This window comes from Oxyura jamaicensis, chromosome 27, assembly GCF_011077185.1.
Source record: "Oxyura jamaicensis isolate SHBP4307 breed ruddy duck chromosome 27, BPBGC_Ojam_1.0, whole genome shotgun sequence".
Taxonomy (NCBI): Eukaryota; Metazoa; Chordata; class Aves; order Anseriformes; family Anatidae; genus Oxyura; species Oxyura jamaicensis.
In genome coordinates, this window is record NC_048919.1 from 557,760 (window position 1) to 578,284 (window position 20,525).

At 61.9% G+C, this 20,525-nt stretch overlaps 2 protein-coding genes and 1 long non-coding RNA gene across 3 annotated transcripts in view; 1 reads left to right on the forward strand and 2 right to left on the reverse strand.

Moving 5' to 3' along the window:
• DCAKD (dephospho-CoA kinase domain containing) overlaps positions 1-2,058 on the reverse strand; it is an 8,678-nt gene extending 6,620 nt beyond the window's left edge. The window contains exon 1 of the mRNA XM_035347725.1: positions 1,789-2,058. The gene's annotated coding sequence lies outside the window, so the exon portion shown is untranslated. The remainder of the gene's footprint in view (positions 1-1,788) is intronic.
• LOC118178873 overlaps positions 1-4,385 on the reverse strand; it is a 17,393-nt gene extending 13,008 nt beyond the window's left edge. The window contains exons 1-2 of the long non-coding RNA XR_004756312.1: positions 3,895-4,385; positions 458-463 (exon numbers count right to left, since the gene is read on the reverse strand). This is a non-coding gene — a long non-coding RNA (uncharacterized LOC118178873). The remainder of the gene's footprint in view (positions 1-457; positions 464-3,894) is intronic.
• Positions 2,161-20,518, forward strand: NMT1 (N-myristoyltransferase 1). The gene is made up of 12 exons (XM_035347722.1): positions 2,161-2,346; positions 9,561-9,672; positions 10,881-11,025; positions 13,338-13,456; positions 14,154-14,245; positions 14,910-15,026; positions 15,490-15,660; positions 16,083-16,191; positions 17,173-17,343; positions 17,588-17,755; positions 18,250-18,387; positions 20,175-20,518. Exons 1-12 carry the CDS (start codon positions 2,219-2,221, stop codon positions 20,193-20,195), a joined length of 1,491 nt encoding a protein of 496 aa, XP_035203613.1. The 5' UTR covers positions 2,161-2,218; the 3' UTR covers positions 20,196-20,518.
• The last annotated feature ends 7 nt before the right edge of the window (positions 20,519-20,525 follow it).

Here is a 20,525-nt window from a genome sequence, read left to right on the forward strand (position 1 = left end):
GGGCAGAGCCCCCAGGCTCACAGCACCTTGCCCAGGGCCAGGACGCCCTCACGGGCCAGGAGCTCTTGTGCCCAGCCAGAGCCTCTCAAGCCCCAGCGGTGGCTGCTGCTTCTTGCTGGTGCTGCTGAGCAGGAATTGGCTCCGCGTCTTTGGCGGTGCCCTTCCCGGAGTCAGCGGCTGCCTTTGGACACCCCTCAGCCTCCTCTTGGCCAGATGAAGGAAACCCAGCTCCCACCACCCCTCCTGGAGAGCCACCTGCCCCAACCCTGACGGCAGCCCCTGTTCTGCCTGACCTGGCTCCTCTCTCCACACACCTCAGCACCAGCTCCAAAAGCTCAGCACACAGCTACCAGGTACCTGCTGCCCACGTGGGCCCCCACAAAAGGCTGTCGGGACCATGCTAAAGGCAGGAACGTGGGTGCAGGACTGCTGAGGATGGGTGGATCACCCCAAAGACACAGCACTGCTTCCTTGCTGCTAGAAAAAGACACCTTTGTCATGACTTGGTCCTACAAAGAGGGCCCAGGTCCACCAGAGGGGCTGGATGTGTTCTGCGGCAGCTGGAGGCAACTCTCCAGAGGGAAAAACCAGGAGTCGGAGCAAAGCGAGGAAGCCAGCAGCACCCGGCAGCAGCGTCGCAAAGCGGCTTCGCTCCGTGGCTGCTGGGAGCCGACGGCAGCGCACACCAGCACCACGTGCTCCTTCCCCTTCCAAGAACCCAGGCAAACAGATGGGGTTAACTCCAGCGACCAGGGGGAATTCAAAGGGAATCAGAAAGGGCAGTTACGATGAACAGCAGTGCCTTGCGAGAGGCTGACGTAAATCCCAGGCTTTGTTGCCAAGCGAGGACCCAGTCCCCATGGGGAGCCTTCCCTGTGCTGCAGCGGGCGCGCTGTGACGGAGGGCCGGATCCTCACCGCCCCTGCACCCCAGCAGGTTAAGGGCCAGCCCCTTCTGGCAGGATTTCGCACACCCTCCGGGACAGCCTGTAGGGCTGGCTCAGCACGAGGCGAGGAGCAGGCCTGCAGTGCGTGGCCTCGCAGGGGAAGAGGCTCTGCTCCCACGTTTAAAACCATGAAACTCCCCTGCCCACGTAAACGCAGCGTTTGGAAGCAGCGTTTGGAACCCCTGCGCAGCTGGGGCTCGGTCCCGGTTGACGCCGCCGTCCCTGTCCCTCCGTTACAAACCTCCGCAGGCGGGCGGCTGCCCCCGGTGTGGCAATCCCGAGGGGTGACAGCACCGAGCGGTTACCGGGAACTCGCAGCCAGACGCGGCCTGGAGACACCGGCACCGCGGCACAGAGCGGGAACGGACCCCGAGAGCCCAACTGAGCCCGCCCCGCTCCCGCTGCTGCCCGCGGGCCGGCGCCACGAGCAGCCCGACCCCGGAGGTCCCCGGCTGGGGACGCTTCTGGCAGGGCCAAGCGACCCGAACGGGAGGCAGGGCAAGGGAGAAGAACGGGGGGAGATGAGAACCAAGCGCACGGGGCGAGGCTTTGCCAGGACCCTGCCGGGAGGGAACCCCTCAGCGCCCCGAGGGCCGGGAGGGGCCCGAACCCCGCCCCCCGCAGCCGAGCTGGGAGCGGGGCAGGGCCCACACGGGACAGGTCCCACGCGGGACAGGTCCCCGGGCTCCGTGTGCTCGGTGAGGCCGCAGCAGCCCGGCCGAGCCGAGCCGTGCCGAGCCGGGCCCCCAGCCCCGCGGAGCCCCCGGGCCCCTGCAGGCCCCGGCCCCACCCAGCCCCTCCCGCAGGCCCCGCTCGCAGCCCCGAGCCCCCCGTTCCCTCACTCGCTGCCCCCCTGCCCGGCTTCAGTCGCTGCTCAGTGTCCCGCACACCCATTGGCTGTTCCGCAGGGCCGTCCCTCTCTCAGCCAATCGGCGCCGCGCTTATTGGCTTCCAGCCGCCCCTCAGAGCAGGAAGAGGGTGGGCAGCCCCTCCCCGGGGACGGGCGGCGGTGGGGACGGAGGAGGAGGCTCCCCGCCGCCGCGGGCACCGGGCGGGCAGCGGGCGGCCTTCGCCGCCGCCGCGCCTGCCCGCCCCCGCAGCCCCGCCCCGGAGCCCCGCGAAGGCTGACGGGAGTTGTAGTTCCAGCCTCCGCGCGGCCCCGTCCCCGCCTGCCCGCCCGGACTACAGGTCCCGGCATACCCCGCGGCGCGCCGCCCAATCGCGGCGCGCGTTGTTGCGGGGGCGCGGCAGCCGCCGAGGCCCCGTTTCAAGATGGCGGACGACAGTGAGACAGCAGCGAGGCGGCCGCCGGCGAGGCCTCAGCGGCCGCCGGCGGAGGAGAACGACCGCGAGCACTGCAGCGACTGCGAGAACGAGGCGGAGCGCGGCTCGAACCGGGGGTGAGCGGCGGCCGGGCCGCCCGCCGCGGCGGCTGCCGGGCCCATTGAGGCGGGCAGCGGCCGGGAAGTGAGCGGTGCCCCGCCCCTCGCGCGCGCTGATTGGCCAGCGGATAGCACCGCGCGCTGCGATTGGCCGAGCTGCCCGTCGATCGCGCCGAGGGGGGGGCGGGCCGTCTGGCTCCCATTCACTGCCGTTGCGGGAGCGTGTCCCGAAGCTAAGCAGGTCCGGCCGCGTCCATGGTGTGGATGGGAGACGGGACGGGGCTGGAGAGCTTCGGGGCCGCCCTCAGCCGAGTGCCGCTCCCGAGGCGATGCCACCCCGCGTCCCCTGCTCCCACCGCAGCCCCCCCGCCCCCCCCAGCCTCGCTGTGTCACCCAGCATCACCCATCACCGGGGCCTGCAGGTTGTCACCCTGCGGCGGTGCCACCGCCACCCTGGGCCTTGTGCTGCCGGCCCTGGGGCGTCCCGCGCCCTTCGTCCCCCACTTGTCCCCCACCTGTCCCCCGTGTCCCCGGGGCAGTGCCACAACCCAGGGCTTTGCCCGGGGGCAGGAGCACGGGGGCAGCCGCCGGCAGCTGCCCAGGGCTGGGCCCAGCGGTGAGGGGCTGACGCAGCCAGGAGCTGGGGAGCTGTGAGCCCCGCATGCCGTGCCCGTGGCGCCTCGTGGTGCTCGTGGCTTACGAGAGAGGCCTCGTTCCCGTGCCTGCCCCGCGGGCAGCGGGCACAGCACCGCCCCGAAGCTTCGCCGCACGCTTCCAGAGGGTTTTTGTGCCCCTGCCCCGCTCCTGCCGCTCGCCCGGCCCCGCTTTGGGCCTGGGAGCTTCCCTCTCCCCGTCAGCAGCTGACGTCGTCCGTCCGGTAAGCGAAGTTAATAAAAGGTCACCCAAGAAATATGACAGGGGCCTTCTCTGTGACAGCACAGATGTGCGGTTGTATTTTATCTGCCTCCCGGGTGTGGCACCGTGTCTCGCTTTAATAGGTTTAGCCATGCTCGGGAAGATTTCTCTTCTCTTTCCCCCTGACATGATTAGGTTTGCGGAAACCAGATCCAAGCAGAGAGGAGACACGGTGCTTAGTCACTGTGCCCGGGTGGCCTTTCTCGCCGTTATTTCCCACTCCAGCTGTTCAGGCTGCTCTTTGCCAGCAAGAGGTGTGGTGGAGCGCCCGTCGTGCCCCGCTGTGGGCATCGCACCCCCGCCACCCCGGGGAGTTAAAGTGCAGCTTCCTGCCCCCGCTAGGGCTGGGCTGGAGCACCACAAGCTGACAGCCCTGTAACAAACACGCCTGTGGGGTTCCCAGCTCGGTTAGCTTGGGAAATAACCTCAGGGTGGCAGGGGCAGCGATAGCCAGGGAGGCTTCGGCGCTCTCAAGCAAGTGCGTCCCCCACCAAGGCTTCTGGCCGCGGGGCTGCGCAGGGGGGGAAAGGCCGAGCAGGAGAGGCCGGGGTTTGCTTTCTTGACGCGTATCAGCCCTGTGGATTTCCTATCTCCGTTGTGCTGAGGCGTAGAAGTGTTTCTGGGACGGGGCGAACGCCGTGCCCGGCCCACGGGGACGGGGAGCTCTGATTTCAGCCGGAATTTCCCGGGCGGGTTTGCAGAGCGCTGCTTGGAGTCCTGCCCCTGCCTGTGCCCAGTCTGTGCTGAGAGTCACCAGACCTTGGCTCTGGGGTTTAAAAACACGAAAATATTGCAGAGCAATAGCGATACTTCCTTTCCTTTTAAGGACAGGAAAGAGGAATCGAGTCTCCTCCGCCCTGGGCCCTTGTCAGCGCTGGGAAGTGGCTGCAGGGCTCTGGCGAAGCCGACCGGGTTTCTTTTCCAGCACAGACTCGCGCTTTCGCATCCGTCCTAATTTCCTGCGTGTGACAGGGGCGTTGTGTTCGCGGCTGCTCCAGATCCGAAGCCTCAGCTTCGTTTCTGGCTTCCCGTTGCACGGAGGCAGCATTGGTCGCTTCTTGGCACAACCCATCCCGCTGCTCCGTGCCGCGGACGTCTCGGCGGTCCCGGCTGCCTGATGGCCGCGGGGCGATCGCTCTGCTCCTGGATGAAGGGCCCCGGAGAGCCCGTGGGCAGTCCCCTGGTTTCGCACTCGCTGCCCCTGCTTCCCCCACGGGACGATCAGCTGCCCCGGCTGCCAGCTCGCCCCACGAGAGGATGTTTCCCAGGCAGCCTCCCCGGGGCTGACACGCAGAAGCAAGTTTGGGGCACGGTGCTCTGTGGGTCCGCATGATGCCCCCGCTGCCCTCGCGCCCCGCTTCGTGACGTCCCCGCCATCCGGGGGGCCTCCCTCCTGCTCGAGCCTCGCCTCTGCCGCAGCCTAATGAGCTTACCTGCCTACGTCTGCGCCCGATGAGCCGCGGGTTTGCCAGGAGGATTTGCCAGCGTCTAAATGCGGGACAGACGCCGTTCCTCGCCCGACGCCTCTCTGGCTGCGAAGCGAGGCTGTGCCTGGGAGGGACTGCAGACCCACGGCGAGCGAAGCTGCCGTTTGCAGCTTGGTTTCTGAGGAACGACCAGCGGAGCTTGGGCCCCTCCGTTCTCTTAGGCGAGGTGTGAAGCAGGCTGAGGGCACGAGCACGACGTCTCGGTCCGTGTAAGGAGAGAAGCGCGCTGACCGCAGCAGCGCTTACACAACACCAATAGCGCCCGGCCCCAGCCCCCCTCGTGCCTCAGCTTCTGCGGGGCTTTGGGAGCCGAGGGGGCTGCGGGCAGCCAGCAGCAGCCCGAGCACGGTCAGAAGGCTGGGCTGAGCGCTGAGCTCTTCCCCCTCGGGCTTCCCTCCTGCCGCGTGACAAAATAAAGCTTTTGGATGTGGAAATAGCGGCAGCACCTTCCTGGTGCACCTGATGGCGGCCGGCTTCCAGCGCAGGACGGCGGCCCCGAGCCGGGTGAACTTTAGCGAGCGGCTTCCAAGGGCCGGTCGGGGACATGGCTCGGGCCGTGAGTCTCAACCGCCACGCAGAAAAGAAGTTGGGCTCCTTTTCCTCGGACTGGGGGGAGCCGTCCCTTGGGGGAGGGTGGGCGCAGGAAAAGGCGACAGAAATGGCATCGGAGGCGCCTTGCCCAGAGCAGCGAACGACCGGGTTCTGTGCTCTGGGGGTGCTGGAACCCCCCAGAGGAGATCCTGCAGGTGCTTGGCAAGTTTGGGCGAGGTAGATAGCTCCTCAGGCAGGCAGCGTGCCCTCCTCCACCCGCTTTATCTGTCGCAGCAGCTCGGGTCAAAAAGGAGATGGGAGAGGAGGAAGGCAGCAAGCGCAGCTGGGAGCGCCGTGGGCTTCGCGCGGAGCTGTCCGGGGCTGGCAGTTATCTGCTCCCCGGCAGATGGGAGGGGAGGGCGACGTCCGCACCCGCTGCTCAGCGCCTCGCACGGCCCCGTCAGTGGGGACTTGGGGCTGGCGCAATCCTGGCCCCAGGCACCTGCAGCGGGTGCTGCAGCGGGGCATTGCGGCGCCTCTGGGGAGCGCCAGGAGGGGGTGGGGACCCTGAGAGGAGGGTGCTGGGTTTGCTAAATGGACTTGAAAATAGAAATTACCTCCGAGCGCTGCTGAGGGTAGGCTGGCAGGGCTTCAGGCCACCCTGATTTCTTCCTGCTCACGACAGCTTTGCTCATAAATCAGGGAGGATTTTCTCCCCGCTGTTACCTGGAAGCCCAACGTGCTGGTAAAGTGATAGCGCTGGGGCTCAGCTCATTAGCAAGGAAGTTTGGGCTTGGCAGCTCTGATCTATGAAGCGAGGCGACACCAGCTGCATGCGCAGGGACGGGCAGGTGGGGCCGGAGACGGCAGGAAGGTTTTGTTTGTTGCCTCCGACAGCCGCAGCATCCCGACCGCAGGGATCAGCGTGGCAGCCCCGCTCCCCTGGGAAAACAAACCCGTCTCCCCTGTCACCGGGATGCGCTCGCACCCCCCCCTTTTGCTGCTTGGGGTACCAAAATGGGCAAGAAGTCCCTGACTGTATTTATTGCAGCTCGGGGGAGGATGGAGGTTGATTTCGCTCGTCTCTCCAGCTCAGGACCCGGGTGCAGCTGCCCCAGGAGACGCTGCGCAGGGCTGGTGCCGTCCTTCCCCTCCACCAGCACCTCCCTGCTCCGCCGGGGGCTGTGCGGGGAGTTAAGAAACCCGCCACGTGTCTGTCACCAAAACCAGTAGCCGTGTCAGGGCCTCTTTGCTGGTGTTACTTTTGCTGTCATGTTCTGGCCACGTTCCTCCGCGTCCCGGGGCGCAGTCAGAGCCCTTCCCCTCGCCGGGAGGAGAGGTGAGGCAGGAGAGGTGAGGCGTACCCTGCGGGGACCGCTACGCACAGCCCCCACCCGCCCATCTCCGCAGAGAGCAGAGCCGTTTTTTTCTCATCAGCTGCCGGAGCAAGCATTCAAAACGCTCCTGCGGAGGACGGGGCGCTGAGCGAGCTGCCGTGGCCAAAGAGCTCACCGAGCCAGGCAGCGAGCGGCCCTGTGCGGCCACCGATGGCTCCGCGAGCTCGCAGGCCCGCCGGGCGTTGCAGCACCAGGGGAACGAGGAAAAGCCCGAGCGTGGAGGATTCACGTGCTCCCAGTGGGCAGGAATCGTCTCCCAGGGAAATGCCGTCTGCAGTCATGCGAAGAAAGCCCGGCCCCGGTCGCTGCTCGGTGGCGCAGAGACGTCCTCGAGCCACAGGTCGCTGCCTCGCCGGGGCCATGGCTCCACACCACGCCGGGTGCTGCGGCACGCAACACGAGCGGCTTCGCTGTCAGCAGACCGCTCTGTGCCCGGCTCCGGCTGTTTCATCCCCAAAGCACAGCTCTCTCTCCCCTTTCCCCTGGTTTCAAAACTCCCCTGCTGCTCCCTCCAGGGGTTTTTTAAGCCTTATTCCCCCTCCTGGCTCTCTTTTTCCTGGCCTTTCTGAAAGAGAGAGCTGGATGCTGCTCCAGCAAACCTCCCAGCATGTTTCTCCCTTCCCGGCTCTGCTCCACCCTGCCCAGCGCTGTCTGCTGCTGGGGAAGTCGTTAAGGTGCCCCCGGGAGGAGCCGCACCGAGGGCGTTTCCACGTGTCCGGAGGTTCTCCATCCAGGTCAGCGCTGCGGTCGTGCTGGGGCTCCAAGGAAGAGGCAGCCTCTGGTTTGTAGAGTGAGAAATGCGCTGGGTTGGGTCCCCGGAGACCTGCACGAAGAGCTGGGGAGAGAAGAGGAAGGAGCAGCGGGTCGGCTGAGGCGTGCTTCGAGGGACACCGCGGCTCCCCAAGGGCAGGGCAGCGTGGTGAAGGCTGCCGCACGTCCCCTGTGATGATCTGTGCCACGAGATGGTGCTTTGTACCCGGGGGAGATGCGGAAGGAGCAGCTGGGTGTCCTCCCACCGAGGAGGTGTCCACGTATGGAGAGATCTCTGGGCATCAGCTGGGGGGTTTCTCCTGGCGTGGAAGCTGCCGGAGCCCATCACCAGGAGGCCAGGTGCTGGGCACCGCGCTCTGGGTGGCCCTGCTGGGGCAGGGCTTGGATCACGGGCACCCAGAGCCAGCCTCAGCCAGGCTGCGGCCCTGCAGCCGTAGGACAAGGGAAGGGAGGAGGAATTCCAGTTCCTTGCCTGCTGCTGCCTGCGCCAAGCTGGGCGAGCACGGGGATCGAGTCCCAGACGTCGCTCTTCTGCTTGGGCTCGGCCTCTGATGCCTCCAGGTTTGCCACAGACCGAAGCCCACGACATGCACGGGTGCAGGCAGGGCGTCCCCGGGCAGGTGGGGACAGGAGGGTGGCCCGGAGACCTGCTGGAGGATGGGGGCGAGGCAGGAGCCCCTGGGCACGTGAGTGGGCTGAGACTCTCCAGGACGCCTCCGCGGCTCTCGGCGAGGATTTTCCGTGTGGGTTGGTTTTCCAGCTCCACTCAAGGGGTTTGGTGTCCTTTGTGAAAATGGAAAAGACAAGGGACGGTTCTCAGCCAGACAAACTCCGTGAGGCCAGGGGACACGGGGCAGATCGGGGGCACGTGGATCAGCGGAGCCCACCGGGTGCCGCTGCCCCCGAGGCCGGGTGGCCCCGGTCTGTGCCACCCTCTTCTGCGGGCGACGTGGCTTCAGCTTGGTCCCTCCGCGGCCATTTTGACTGGCGAATTCCCACCCGGGCCGTGGCCCTGCCTGAGGCTGCAGCCTTGGTTTGGGGACCCCTGGCAGGGGGGCACCAACCCTGCCTGTCCCCCGGCCTCGCTGGCACCGCACGCCGTCCGCAGGTAGCTGGCACCGTCCCGCTGCCATCGGGCAGCAGCCACCTGCAACCAACCCTCCGCAGCTCGTCCGTGCAGCCGAGGACACGAAGGCTTTGGTGGAATCCACGACTGCCCCAAGCGCTGCCAAGCCGCCTCCCTGCCCTCTCGCCCGCCTCCCCCTCAGCTCCGCTTGTTGCAACTCGCTTGCTCAACCCTGCGGTTCCTTAAGAGGGTGGCAGGGGAGAGCGGTGGAGGAGCCGCCGCTGGCTTTGCGGGGATGACCTGAAGGGCATGTTCCCAAGCTGGATCCCTGCTCACTGGATCCCTGCTCACTGGATCCCTGCTCACGGACGCCGTGCTGGGGCCAGGCGCCTCCCCCGCGCTTGGTCCCGACATGACGTCGGGTTGCTGCCGGCCTGGTTGCGGGCACGGGGAGCCCGGCTCCGCGCCCTGCACAGGGCAGGGGCTCACACCTGGGGCTTTGGGGCTGCGTGGCAGGGGACTGCCCTAAATCCCTGGAGGGAGCCACAATGCCCTGGCCTGAGCGCTTCCCACCCTCTGCTCCCAAAGATAATTTGTTGCCCTGGCTCATTTTTCCAGCCCCAGTCTAACAATAAAATAATTTCCCAATTTAACCACCGCCCATCTCCGGAGCTCATCGCCCCTGCACGTGGGGCAAAGTTTGCTGCGGCCTCCTTGGCCACGGCCCCTCCGTGGGGCTCAGCCAGGACCTGCCGCAGTGCCTGATCCCGGGGCCGGACCTGCTGCAGGACCCGCACGGAGCCGGGCAGCCGAGCAAACCCCGGGCTGGGAGATGTTCCTGCTCGTCCCCTTTTGGGAGCTCGTCGAGCAAGAGCTGGGCTCGAGGGATCCTGGGCACGGTGCACGTGGCTGCGCCGCTCGTGCACGGGGTCCCCTCCTCTCCTGGCGGCTTGCTTGGATTCGGAACAGGGAGCTTTTGTTTCCTTTATAGAGCTTCAGAGACCGTCTAAGTGTCCTTTAAAAATAAACGTAAAAGGCTGCAATGATGTTTCTTTTGTTCCCTAGTGGCTTGAGTCCAGCAAATGACAGTGGAGCCAAAAAGAAGAAAAAGAAACCAAAACGGAAGAAAGAGAAAGGAGGAGACCAACCTGAGCAGGCTCAGGACCAGCCAGTGAAGGTGACCGACCCCTTCCCGGTGGCCGAGAGCATCCCAAACCTCTCCCACGTGGCTTAGGGCGAGGAAGGAGCCTCCCAGGCTGACACTGCCCGTTGTATTCAGCCACTTGCTGTTCAAAAAACCTAAGATTTAATTCCCCGGCCTGGCTTGGCGCATGGGAATTCCCAGCGCCGCCGGAGGTGTCTGGGGAGGGCCGCGGGGTGAATGCAGACCTTCAGTGGCTGTCAAAGCCGGGCGCAGCGAAGGGGTCAGACCGAAGGGGTCAGACCGGCGCCTCTGACTTGTTCCTTCCCCAGACGAGCTGGGGACGGCCGGGAAGCGCCGCCCTGTGCCACCGAGCCCAGCCGCCGCCTGCCAGCTTCCTCCCCTGCCTGCGGCCGGCACAAGGAGCGCATTTTCCTCCCCCTTGGATGGCTGATGTTGTTGATTTCTGCTTAATTACCATAAGAACAGCAGCGGGGGCAGAGCAGAGGCTTGGCTGTGCCCTGGTCTCAGTGCCTCAGGAGGGAGCTGGGGGCATGCGCGGTTTGTCCCGGCCGTGGCAGCACCCCCAGCGCTGGGTCAGCCCCATCGGGCCAAATATTTCTAATATTTTGTCTGGCTGCCTGTGCAGAGCGTTACTTTGGGCTTTCTGAGGGTTTCTAACTTTGTTCCCGGGGAATCAGCGAGGAGCTGGGGTCGCGACTTCAGCGCAGAGCTGCTGAAGGTCCGGGTAGGGAGGAGGAAGAGGAGCGCGTCCTTCATCCACACCAGGCCTCGCAGCCCCGCCGCGTGCTGTCCCGGCCCGCAGTGCCCAGTGACTCACCTGGAAGTCACGGGCTGAAGCAGTGAGAGAAGAGGCAGCGCAGAAAGCCCAACCGCCGCGTGTGGGTTGACCCAGGGTGTCTGCGTGGCTGTGAGGCTGTGTCAGCTCTGTGTGCTCGCAACACCTTCCTCAACCTTCCTCAAGCGTCACGCATTTTAAGGCGGTTAATCTTCTATCCCCTTTGCCCCAGGGGCACCTAGAAGCTAGGTTTGGGTGTGCTCAGGTGGCTCCTAGGAGGGTTTGTCCATCTGGTTGGGGGTTAGGAGAAGACGTAGGCTGCAAAGGGATTCTCATCTCCCCTTCCAAGGCAGGGTCAGCCCCCGTTTCCCCATGTGAGGAGCTGAAGCACAGACCTAGCTCAGCATACTCATGTTGTCCTTTCATCTCCCTTTTCTACCCTCAGGTCAACTCTTTGCCTGCTGAGAGGATCCAGGAGATTCAAAAAGCCATCGAGCTCTTCTCTGTAGGCCAGGGCCCTGCCAAAACCATGGAGGAGGCCAGCAAGCGCAGCTACCAGTTCTGGGACACGCAGCCGGTGCCCAAGCTAGGTACGTGCAGCCCCTCGCCCTGCTGTGCCCCGTGGTGCTGCCTTGTGGTCCCCTGGCTGTCCGAAGAAGCCCTCATGGGAGCCGCGAGGGGTTGTGGCCAGCAAGCGAGTCCGTGGATGGCCCCTCCCCGCTGTATCTGGGCTTCGAAAGCGTTATCAGCACCGATCCCCCGCCTGCAGACCCGCTGCAGGAGGGCTGCGCGCACGCCTGGGGGGATGGGAGGACAAGCAGCAGCCTGAGACGTCTGGTTTGGTGCCTCCTCTATTTGCGATCCCTCAATCTCATTCTTTAGCCTTAAAATGGACCTTCCGAGCCCTTTGTGGCTGAGTCTCACGCCAAGTGTTGCCAGTCTTCCTCTTCCCGAGTCCCAGGCTGGGAGAGGAGGGGCACAGACAGGGCGAGCACCAGCACCTCCAAGCTGCGGTGCGCATCCCCGGCTGGGGAGTCCCACCTCCTGTCCCCTCCTCCCCCTGCCAGCAGCCAGAGCGCACCTCCTGCCTCTAGGACGTGCTCTGGCCCTTTCTCCCATCCACTCTTGGTTCTGCCAGCGTGTGTCAGGGCGGTTTGCTGTCGGTGACGAGGTGTTTCCAGGCATGGCAGGAGCGCTTAGCAGCCGAGTAGACCTGCAAGGAAGAGAGATGCACAGAGAGGGGCGGGCTGCCGCGGAGCTGCCTCGCTGGAAAGCTCGTTCCCGAGCTAACTGGAGCAAATCCGCAGCGCTCCTGTGGCGCCTGGGATCGCTTTGCTTGCTCTCTGCACCCCTGCATCTCCCAGCAAAATCCATGCAGAGCTCCAGAGAGCTAGAGAACGGGTCCAAGCCCACGGTGTCCAGATTTCCCCGAAGCTCATTGTGGCTGCAATTAGCTGTACAAACTTCACGCGGTTGTGTCCGGCCCCTCTTGCTGCAAACACCACGACCGATTCCCTTTTCGTGGTGTCAGCACCAGTCTGAGGCTTTGTTTGCCCTCAGAGGGCCGTTTGCTGGAAGTGACGCTCAGCTTTGGTCCCTCTTTGTGCTTGTGCTGGGAAAACCACGGTGAGATACCCCGGGCACGGGGTTGCTGAGGCAGCAAAGTCTGATCTTGTGTTTGCCCCTTTCACCAGAGGATCCTGATGTGGCAAACATCATTTCTGCCTCGGTAAACCCTGGTAGGTGGAAATTTCAAACATTTGGTTTATTGAAACAGGTAGAGAAGAAGAGGCACAACAGCCACAGTGCACCGCGTTGCTGGCCGTGCTCTGGCTGACAGTCACACTGTGTCTCTTGGCACTTGGTCAGGAGCACTTTGGCACGCCGCGTTACGTGTACGAGGCTATTTAGGGTCTGGTAGCAAAAGTGCTGCAGCATTTTGGGGCCAGATTTCAGAGTCATTCAGCACCTATTCAAAACAGAGGGCACTGCCATGGGTGAGCATTTCAGGAACCTGTCCTGTTTCGGCTGTGATGGGGGCAGTTCTTGCTCTGGGTTTTGTTTGCCTCCCCATTGCCTGGAAACCTTTTCAAATCCCTTTTTAAGGGAATTCCTGATCGGTGGGGTATGCTTCTCTTGGCAGCACTCAAGCGATGCTGCTGTTTGCAGAGCTGTGTTGACATCTCTGAAAAAGCTGGTGCTCTGACCAACACCTCTTGGCTGAATCAAGTGCTTCAGGAGTCAGTGTTTTTGAACAAAAGCTGTCCTGTTTGCGGCAGCTCTCACTTAAGCGCAGTGGGAAGGAAGCCCTGATGCTTGCCAGATGGCAGGGGCCAGACCTGGCAGGGAGAGAGCCACCGGCCGAGGCTGCGGGGAAGGTGGAGCAGATCATGGGAAACTGCTGGCTGGTGCTGGGGCTTGGAGATGGGGAAGGCCATGTACTCTTGTTGCTTTGCCTGGCTGAAGGCTGGAGTTCTGCTCGGCTAAGGAAGGCTGGGCTGGCTCAGTCTGCCAGCCTGTGGGATCCGCAGCGCGTGCACAGAGTGTTTATGGCTCTGCGTAGAGCTCCTCTGCTGCAGGGCAAGCAGGCAGGCGGGTAGGAGCACCACGGCGTCGCTTGTGGGCACGGCCGATGTCGCTGTGGCCTCGAAGCTCTGATCAGTTTGGTCACTTCCTCTCTGCTGCCTGCTTTGCGCTGCCATTGCCCTTGAAAGAGCAGGTTTGATTCTGTGCCCACGTTGTGTTGGACACGGGGCACGTCCCAAAACGGATGGGTGAGATATCGGCAGCGAGGGTGAGACACCAGGCTGCGGAAGCAAGGCTTGTTAGGTAGATGAGCGTCATGGAGACTTGACCTCAAAGAGCAGAGAGCGTCTTCATGTGTCCCTGCTCTCTCTCGCAGGAGAAGTGGTGAACACCCACGGTCCCGTTGAACCAGACAAAGACAACATCCGTCAGGAGCCATACACCTTGCCCCAGGGCTTCACCTGGGACGCCCTGGACCTTGGCGATAGAGGCGTGGTGAGTAGAGGCAGCTCGGCACACAGAATCACAGAATTGGAGGGGTTGGAAGGGACCTCAGGAGATCATCGGGTCCAACCCCCTGCCATAGCAGGTTCCCTAGAGCAGGTTGCCCAGGTAGGCATCCAGACAGGCCTTGACTATCTCCAGAGAAGGAGACTCCACAACCTCCCCGGGCAGCCTGTTCCAGTGCTCCGTCACCCTCACCGTGAAGAAATTCTTTCACATGCTGGTGCGGAACTGTCTGTGCTCCATCTTGTGGCCATTGCCCCTTGTCCTGTCCCCACAAACCACTGAAAAGAGGTTGGCCAAATCCCTCCGTCTCCCCCACTTGAGGTGTTTGTAAACATCGATCAGATGCCCTCACACGCTCGCTGGATGGGCATCTCGAGCACGGTGAGCAGTTCCGTGCTTGGACGGCTGGAGGTGATCCTGGGGACTGGAACGTACCTCTCACCACCCCGAGCAGCTCTCCAGCTCAACATCTCCTTAGAGCTGGCTGGGTTTGACTTCCCCCCCCCCCCCGTGCCCTTAGCTCTCATCCCACATTGGCCAGGTTTGCCTGGTTTCTTCATGGGGCAGAACGAGAACTCCGTCTCTGGAGCTGCACAAAAAGTGTTTGGGTCCCATTTCAGGGCAGCAGGGGGGTGCGATGGGTGACTGACTCACTTGACCTGCTCAATCTCTCCTGCTCTAGCTGAAAGAGCTGTACACGCTTCTCAACGAGAACTACGTGGAAGACGACGACAACATGTTCCGCTTTGACTACTCTCCCGAGTTCCTGCTGTGGTGAGTGGCACTGCCACCGTGGAGCAGAGGGTGTTGGATGCTAGCAAGCTTGATCCCGCTGATAGCAATGCAGCTGCCTTTGCTCATCCCTTCTCACCTCCTTCCAAAATCTTTTCCCATCTGTCACCACACACATCTGTCTGGGAGCTGCGTCCCAGGTACCCTGCAAGAGGGATTTCACCCAGCCCTGCCTGCTTCTGGCTTCTTGGAGATACAGGAGCCCAAAACTGTTTTTTGTTTTTTTGTTTTTTTTTCCTCTTTGTTTTCATCCCTTGTGCGCTGCAAAAATCCTGGTAGCTGAGGAGCTTCCCAGTGACCCAGCACTGTAGGAGGAAGGTGACTGCCAAGTAATGCTGCCAGCAATAACACTTGGAGACCTGTTACAGCTGAGCTGCTGTTTCCTCAGGGCGTTCGTGCATTGAGGAACAGATTTGCTCCCGTGTTGCCAGTGAGAACTGGCCTTGGCCGCAGAGTGCAGGAATGTCCCTGGATCCCAGCCGTCCTGCCCTGTGACACCGTGGTCACCTCTCATCCTCCTGCCTGCACACCCACGGCTCTCGGTGGCCTGGAGCAGGACTCAGAGCGTCCCAGGACGGGGCAGGAAGGCAGGAATCAGAAATCACGGGGGCCATCGGGTGGGACGTGACCACCGCCTCTTTTCCAGGGCCCTGCGTCCCCCAGGCTGGTTGCCCCAGTGGCACTGTGGTGTCAGAGTTGTCTCCAGCAAGAAGCTGGTTGGATTTATCAGCGCAATTCCAGCCACCATTCACATCTATGACACGTAAGTGCTGCTCAGTTGAATTTCTCATCCCCGCCCTTGATGATAGTCCCAGGAGTGCCCAGGAAGTCTGACTGAGCTGGCTCTGCGCTGTTCAGCCGTGGAGATGCTTTGCTGCTTGGAGAAGGTGGAGAATGTTTAAGATGGGCAGCAAAGTTCTGTGCAAGGATGTCTTGGAGCTGAGAGCCACGAAGGGGGATATTGGCTCACCAGCGAGTGAGGTCAGCTTAGAGCTCTGGCTTCCAGAAATCCTCCACGGCTGGACAGAGACTGTATTTCCTGGGAAAATCTTGGGTAATAGCTTAAAGGAGAGTTCTCCAAAGCCAGACCTTGCCCCTTGGCCTTCCCTGGGGCTTTGAGTCCTCCGTGCCTCGAAGAGGCTGGAAGTAAATTGCCCAGGGCGTTGGACTGATCCTCCCAGGTCAGGGCAGTTGGGTTTCATGCTGTGCGTTGTTTCTTTCCCAAGAGAGAAGAAGATGGTGGAGATAAACTTCCTGTGCGTCCACAAAAAGTTGCGCTCAAAACGAGTGGCTCCAGTTCTGATCCGTGAGATCACGCGGCGGGTTCATCTGGAGGGAATATTTCAGGCTGTTTACACTGCGGGAGTGGTGCTGCCGAAGCCTGTGGGGACTTGCAGGTGAGTGTCTCCAGTTCTCCGAAAATATTTAGGGCTAGCGAAAACCTCTGCAGACCTTCCCGTGCTGGGATCCCTCCGTGGCGTGTTGCAGAGCGCCGGGACGGCTGCACTTACAGGTGTGGGATTCCCCAGGGCAGGTCAGATCAACTCCAGCCCAGGTTTCTCCTCCCTGTGGTGTCCTGCAGGGATTAAGTCCAGCAGCTTTGCTTAAGCTGCTCATTTATCCCAAGGCAGCAGTCTGTAGCACATGCTCTTCAGGCCGTCCTTGTTTTGCTCTGCGGGAGCTGCTGGCCTGCGAGAGCCCCTTGGTGAGCTGTCGCAACGTTCTCGCTTGCCCTCTGATGGCAGCTACGAGAACCTTGTGCTCTTGCAGCCTGCTGCTGTCCAAGAACAAGTCTCCCACAGCGAGTGTGTTTCTGCAGGTACTGGCACCGCTCCCTGAATCCTCGGAAACTCATCGAGGTCAAATTCTCCCACCTGAGCAGGAACATGACTATGCAACGCACCATGAAGCTTTACCGGTTGCCCGAGGTGGGTGCCAGCAGGGCTGTGAGCTGCGGAGGCAGAGCTCGTGAGTTTCTCCTTGCTGAGCAAGGGATGAGGCTCTGAATCAGGCACACAACCACCTCAGCTGAGGTTCAGCCCTCTTCCTGGAGAACCGGGGTTTCTTTCATGTAGTAAATGGCTTCGTCGAGCCATTGGGCTTTATTTCATTTTTATTTACCTTGCCTGGGTGCCTGCATTTAAGGGGAAATTCTTGCAACTAGAGGACCCTGTGATCTTTTATTTCACGGTGAGTCAGATCCTGTCATCCTGGTAAAACAATGCAGATATGACAGCCTTCATCTGTCCAAACACAGCCTCGGAGTGACCTTGAATTGGGTTAGTCCCTCATTCTTCAGTCAAACTGATCGGTTCTGTCACTGCAGTTGTCCTGCTGGGGAAGTTCCCCAGCTGGATATGGGAGAGAAGAAAAACAAAACATTAAAACTGCCACCACCTTCCCTGACCTTGTTTGCTTCCTTCTGTCGGTCAGAGCTGCTCGCCTCATTTGGGGAACGCTGGCTTAGTGCTGGGCAGCACGCGGCTCCTGTCTGCTGCCTCCCAAAGGAGCTCAGCAAAGGCAGCAGCTGCTGTTCTGTGGCTACTTCTTGTGCAGAAACCCAGATGCAGCCCATGCTGCTTCGTTTGGGCTTTGCTGAGCAATCCCAACCCTAGAGCAGGAATTGAGTCAAACGGGAAATAACGCCAGCTCCGTGCAGCACCCTGCCATGCCTGGGGCACCTCTCCCAGCCCGTCCCCTCTGTGCTCGGGAGCAGAGACCTGGAGGGAAGCCGAGATCTTGTGTCCTAGGTGCCTGGAGGGAGAGGGCTCGGCAGGGGCTGTGGGACTGCAGGTGGGCTGATCTCAGCGCAGAGCCTCGCCGTGCTGCTTGTCTGAGGCAGCTGAGAGTCCCGGGGAGGGGAAAGCCACCTTACAAGCAGTGCAAATGATTTGTCCCGCTTCTTGTAGACTCCCAAGACTCCCGGCTTGCGGCCAATGGAGCACAAAGATATCTCTGCCGTGCACAAGCTGTTGACCGAGTACCTGAAGCATTTCCACCTGACACCCATCATGAGCCGAGAGGAGGTGGAGCACTGGTTCTTACCTCAGGAGAACATCATCGACACCTTTGTGGTAGAGGTGAGGGAGCAGGAACAAGACCGGGGGGGGTTCCTGGGCTGCTCCCTTGGGAGGAGAGTGGGAGGTGGGAGCTGCTGCAGGGTGGTGCCTTTCCATCCTGGGCTGCCCCGAGCCTGCTCACAGGGAGCTCTCGGCGCTGGCATGTGCACAATGACACTGGCAAAGCCCCTCAGAGGCTCTGAGCAGGCTTTAATGTGTCTCTGACGTGCTGCGGTGTCACAGAGGTGTCACTTTCGGTTTTTAGAGCACCCAAGGGGAGGTGACAGACTTCCTGAGCTTCTACACACTGCCCTCCACCATCATGAACCACCCAACTCACAAGAGTCTGAAAGCTGCTTACTCCTTCTACAACGTTCACACCAAGACACCTCTCATTGACCTCATGAGTGATGCCCTCATCCTCGCCAAGTCGGTGAGTGCTGGCGGAGCAGCGTGGCGGGGCTGGGCAGGTTGGGAATGGGGCCGCGGGGCACCGGGCAGCTCCCCACGAGCACCTCCTCTCGCTCTGCTCCTGGGTTTGTGGGGAGGGCTGGCAGTGGGGTAGGGCTTGTACCTCCCCCCCCATGGCTGTGCAAAGCCAAATCCTGCGGGGTCTGCAACCCAAATAGCCTGAGCCTGCCACGTTAGGGCACGCAGCTGGCGCTGAGCTGAGCTCGGGGTGCCCACTCGGTTCTTAGAGCAAACAATATTGCCATATATCTACAGATACGTACAACATCTACAGCTCTATGGCAATGTATACAGATAGAACTCGGCACACAGCGCCACGATCAGCCCCAGCACCCTCACTCCCTCCTTCTGGGGGTGCAGAGCTGGGCCAGAGAGGGGGCAGGCAGCACGCACGGAGGAGGAATGCTGCCCAGCGTGTAAGCAGGCGGGGCTGATGGCCTTGTCTTGCCTCTGCAGAAAGGATTCGACGTTTTCAATGCACTGGATCTCATGGAAAACAAAACCTTCCTGGAGAAGCTGAAGTTTGGGATCGGGGACGGGAACCTGCAGTATTACCTGTACAATTGGAAGTGTCCCAGCATGGCACCAGAGAAGGTGAGTGCCTCGTGGGGTCCAGCCAGTGCGCAGGATGGGGTCTCATCCCCAGGGAGCCCCAGGGAACCCCCAGGGAGATGAACGGGCTGCCGGTGCTGGGCGCTGCCTCTTCGCCTTGCAGGGATCCTTGGGATCCTGCCCGGGGGTGCCACGTCCTTGCCAGGCGAGCACAAGGCTTTGCCCTCACACACGCCTGCTCCCAGGCCAGCTGCTGTCCGGTGCAAAGCTGCACTCACTAACTTGAATCTCGTGACCCACGCACCCCCCTCCACCATCCCCAGCGTGTCTGCACCAGGGGTGGCCCTGGGGAAGAGCACCCATCTCCCCCGGCCCATTTTATGTTTGCACCGGTGCAGCAGCAGTGGTTCAGGGTCCTTAACCCCACACACGTCTGCACTGGTGACTTCTGTGCAAGAAGGCAAGGTACAGAGAAGAGACGGGTTATTACGGCTGCGACGGGGCAAAGGGCTGCAGGTTAACAGATGTAACACCGGTGGTTGCAGCAGTCACTTGTCCGTAGCCTGCAGGTGGTTGCTGTGCCCCGTGAGCACAGGGCTTACGGCTAGGTGATGATGTCCTGCCAGCCAGGGCTGGGTGTCCTCGCGCAGCCCTGGAGCCTGTGTGTCAGTCTGTCTTGGCACGGCACGGAGGGACACGATGAACAGGACCCCCCTGGAGAGAACAGGCGCTCCTGAGAGCCGTCGGGTCGCGTTGTGCAGGACCCCACGATGATGATGGGCGGCTCTGCGAGTGCAGTCACCCACAGCATGGGTGTCGCAGTGCCCCCAGGGCCAGCAGCCTGCTCCCCACCCCACTGCTCTTGCAGGTGCTTGTAGCCATGCCTGTAGACACCCTGAGTTCATGCCTGCCCTGGGCCATTTTAGGCAGCATCCCTGCCCTGACGGCGTTGTGGTTCAGCATCCGTCCCGTTCACAGCCGTGGAGAGGCCGGTGCTTGAGAGCCAGCAGCTGCCCCGCTGCGCAGCACTCGTGTCCGTGCTGCATCGCGACAGCTGATGGATGCTGCTGGCACTCTCTGGGCTCTGGGTCCGTTTGCAGAGCTGGTGAAGCCGGTTTCTGTCTGTGCCATCCAGAATGCAGGAGAGCCCTGCAGACAGGCAGCCAGAGGTGTGAGGTCCGACGGGCTGACTAATGCGTGGAGTTAAGTACTTCTGTGGCCTTCTCCAGCTGAGGTGTCTGGGTTGTTGTCCCAGCGGTTCTGAGTCACGCAGCACCCGCAGGTTACAAATTCACGCTCTTCAAAGCAGCTTTACTCTGTCACTGAGCCTTCTGAAGAGCTCTGGGAGGCTGCTGGGAGGCTTAAGCAACTCTTCCCCTCTCCGAGAGCGCCGATGGGTTTGGAGCCTGGGGCTGAGCCTGTCCCTGCACTGCAGGCACATCCCTGGGACAGCCACCAGCTGCGGGCAGGGAGCGCCCAGCGTGCCAGCTGCCTGCAGAGGGACCTGTCAGGAAGCCGCTTCTCCCAAATCTATTGTTATTAGCTTATAGACAACCTTGACCAGCAAACCAAATCACCCCAGCTGCTGGAGCCCTGGAGCTCTGCGCTTTGTACAGCTCTGTGCTGTCCTCGCTCTCGCAAACCATCCGGGCTCGTCACGCAGGCGTGATACATCCTAGAGCCAAATATCCTAACACCAGTAGTGACCGGAGCAGAGCCCTCCCAGCAGGTGTGGTGAGGGAGCTGCATCCATCCGGAGCCGGGTCTGGGGCTGAAGCCACTCGTGCTCGGGCGCTTCCTGACCTGCATCTCCTCCGTTGGCTCCCCAGGTCGGACTGGTGTTGCAGTAAGCGAACCCGACGAGGAGAGCGCAGCGCCACGGAGGAGCCTGGCCCAGCAGAGGGGCTGCCCTCGCTGCTTCTGCCAAAACCGGAGCCGCGTGCGGAGCGGTGGAAGTGAGCCAGCCACGCAGACACCGGCTGATTTTAACGACTGTATCACACGGTGCCGGCCACGGCTCCCCCAGTGCCGGCAGTGGTCTCCTTTGTTTTGATTTAATTGCATCCTCGTAAAGACGTGATCAAGGGAATGTAACTGCTGAAACTAGCTCATGATTGGCATATAATGGAGTTAACGGGTGAATAATAAAAGTATATATTATATATATTTTAAATCTTTCC

Bases quoted from the DNA above. Each gene is read 5' to 3' on its own strand.
- NMT1 (XM_035347722.1), top strand. From the start codon at position 2,219: ATGGCGGACGACAGTGAGACAGCAGCGAGGCGGCCGCCGGCGAGGCCT. The intron at 17,344-17,587 runs GTGAGGGAGCAG...TTCGGTTTTTAG, and splicing joins TCGACACCTTTGTGGTAGAG to AGCACCCAAGGGGAGGTGAC. The intron at 17,756-18,249 runs GTGAGTGCTGGC...TTGCCTCTGCAG, and splicing joins CCCTCATCCTCGCCAAGTCG to AAAGGATTCGACGTTTTCAA.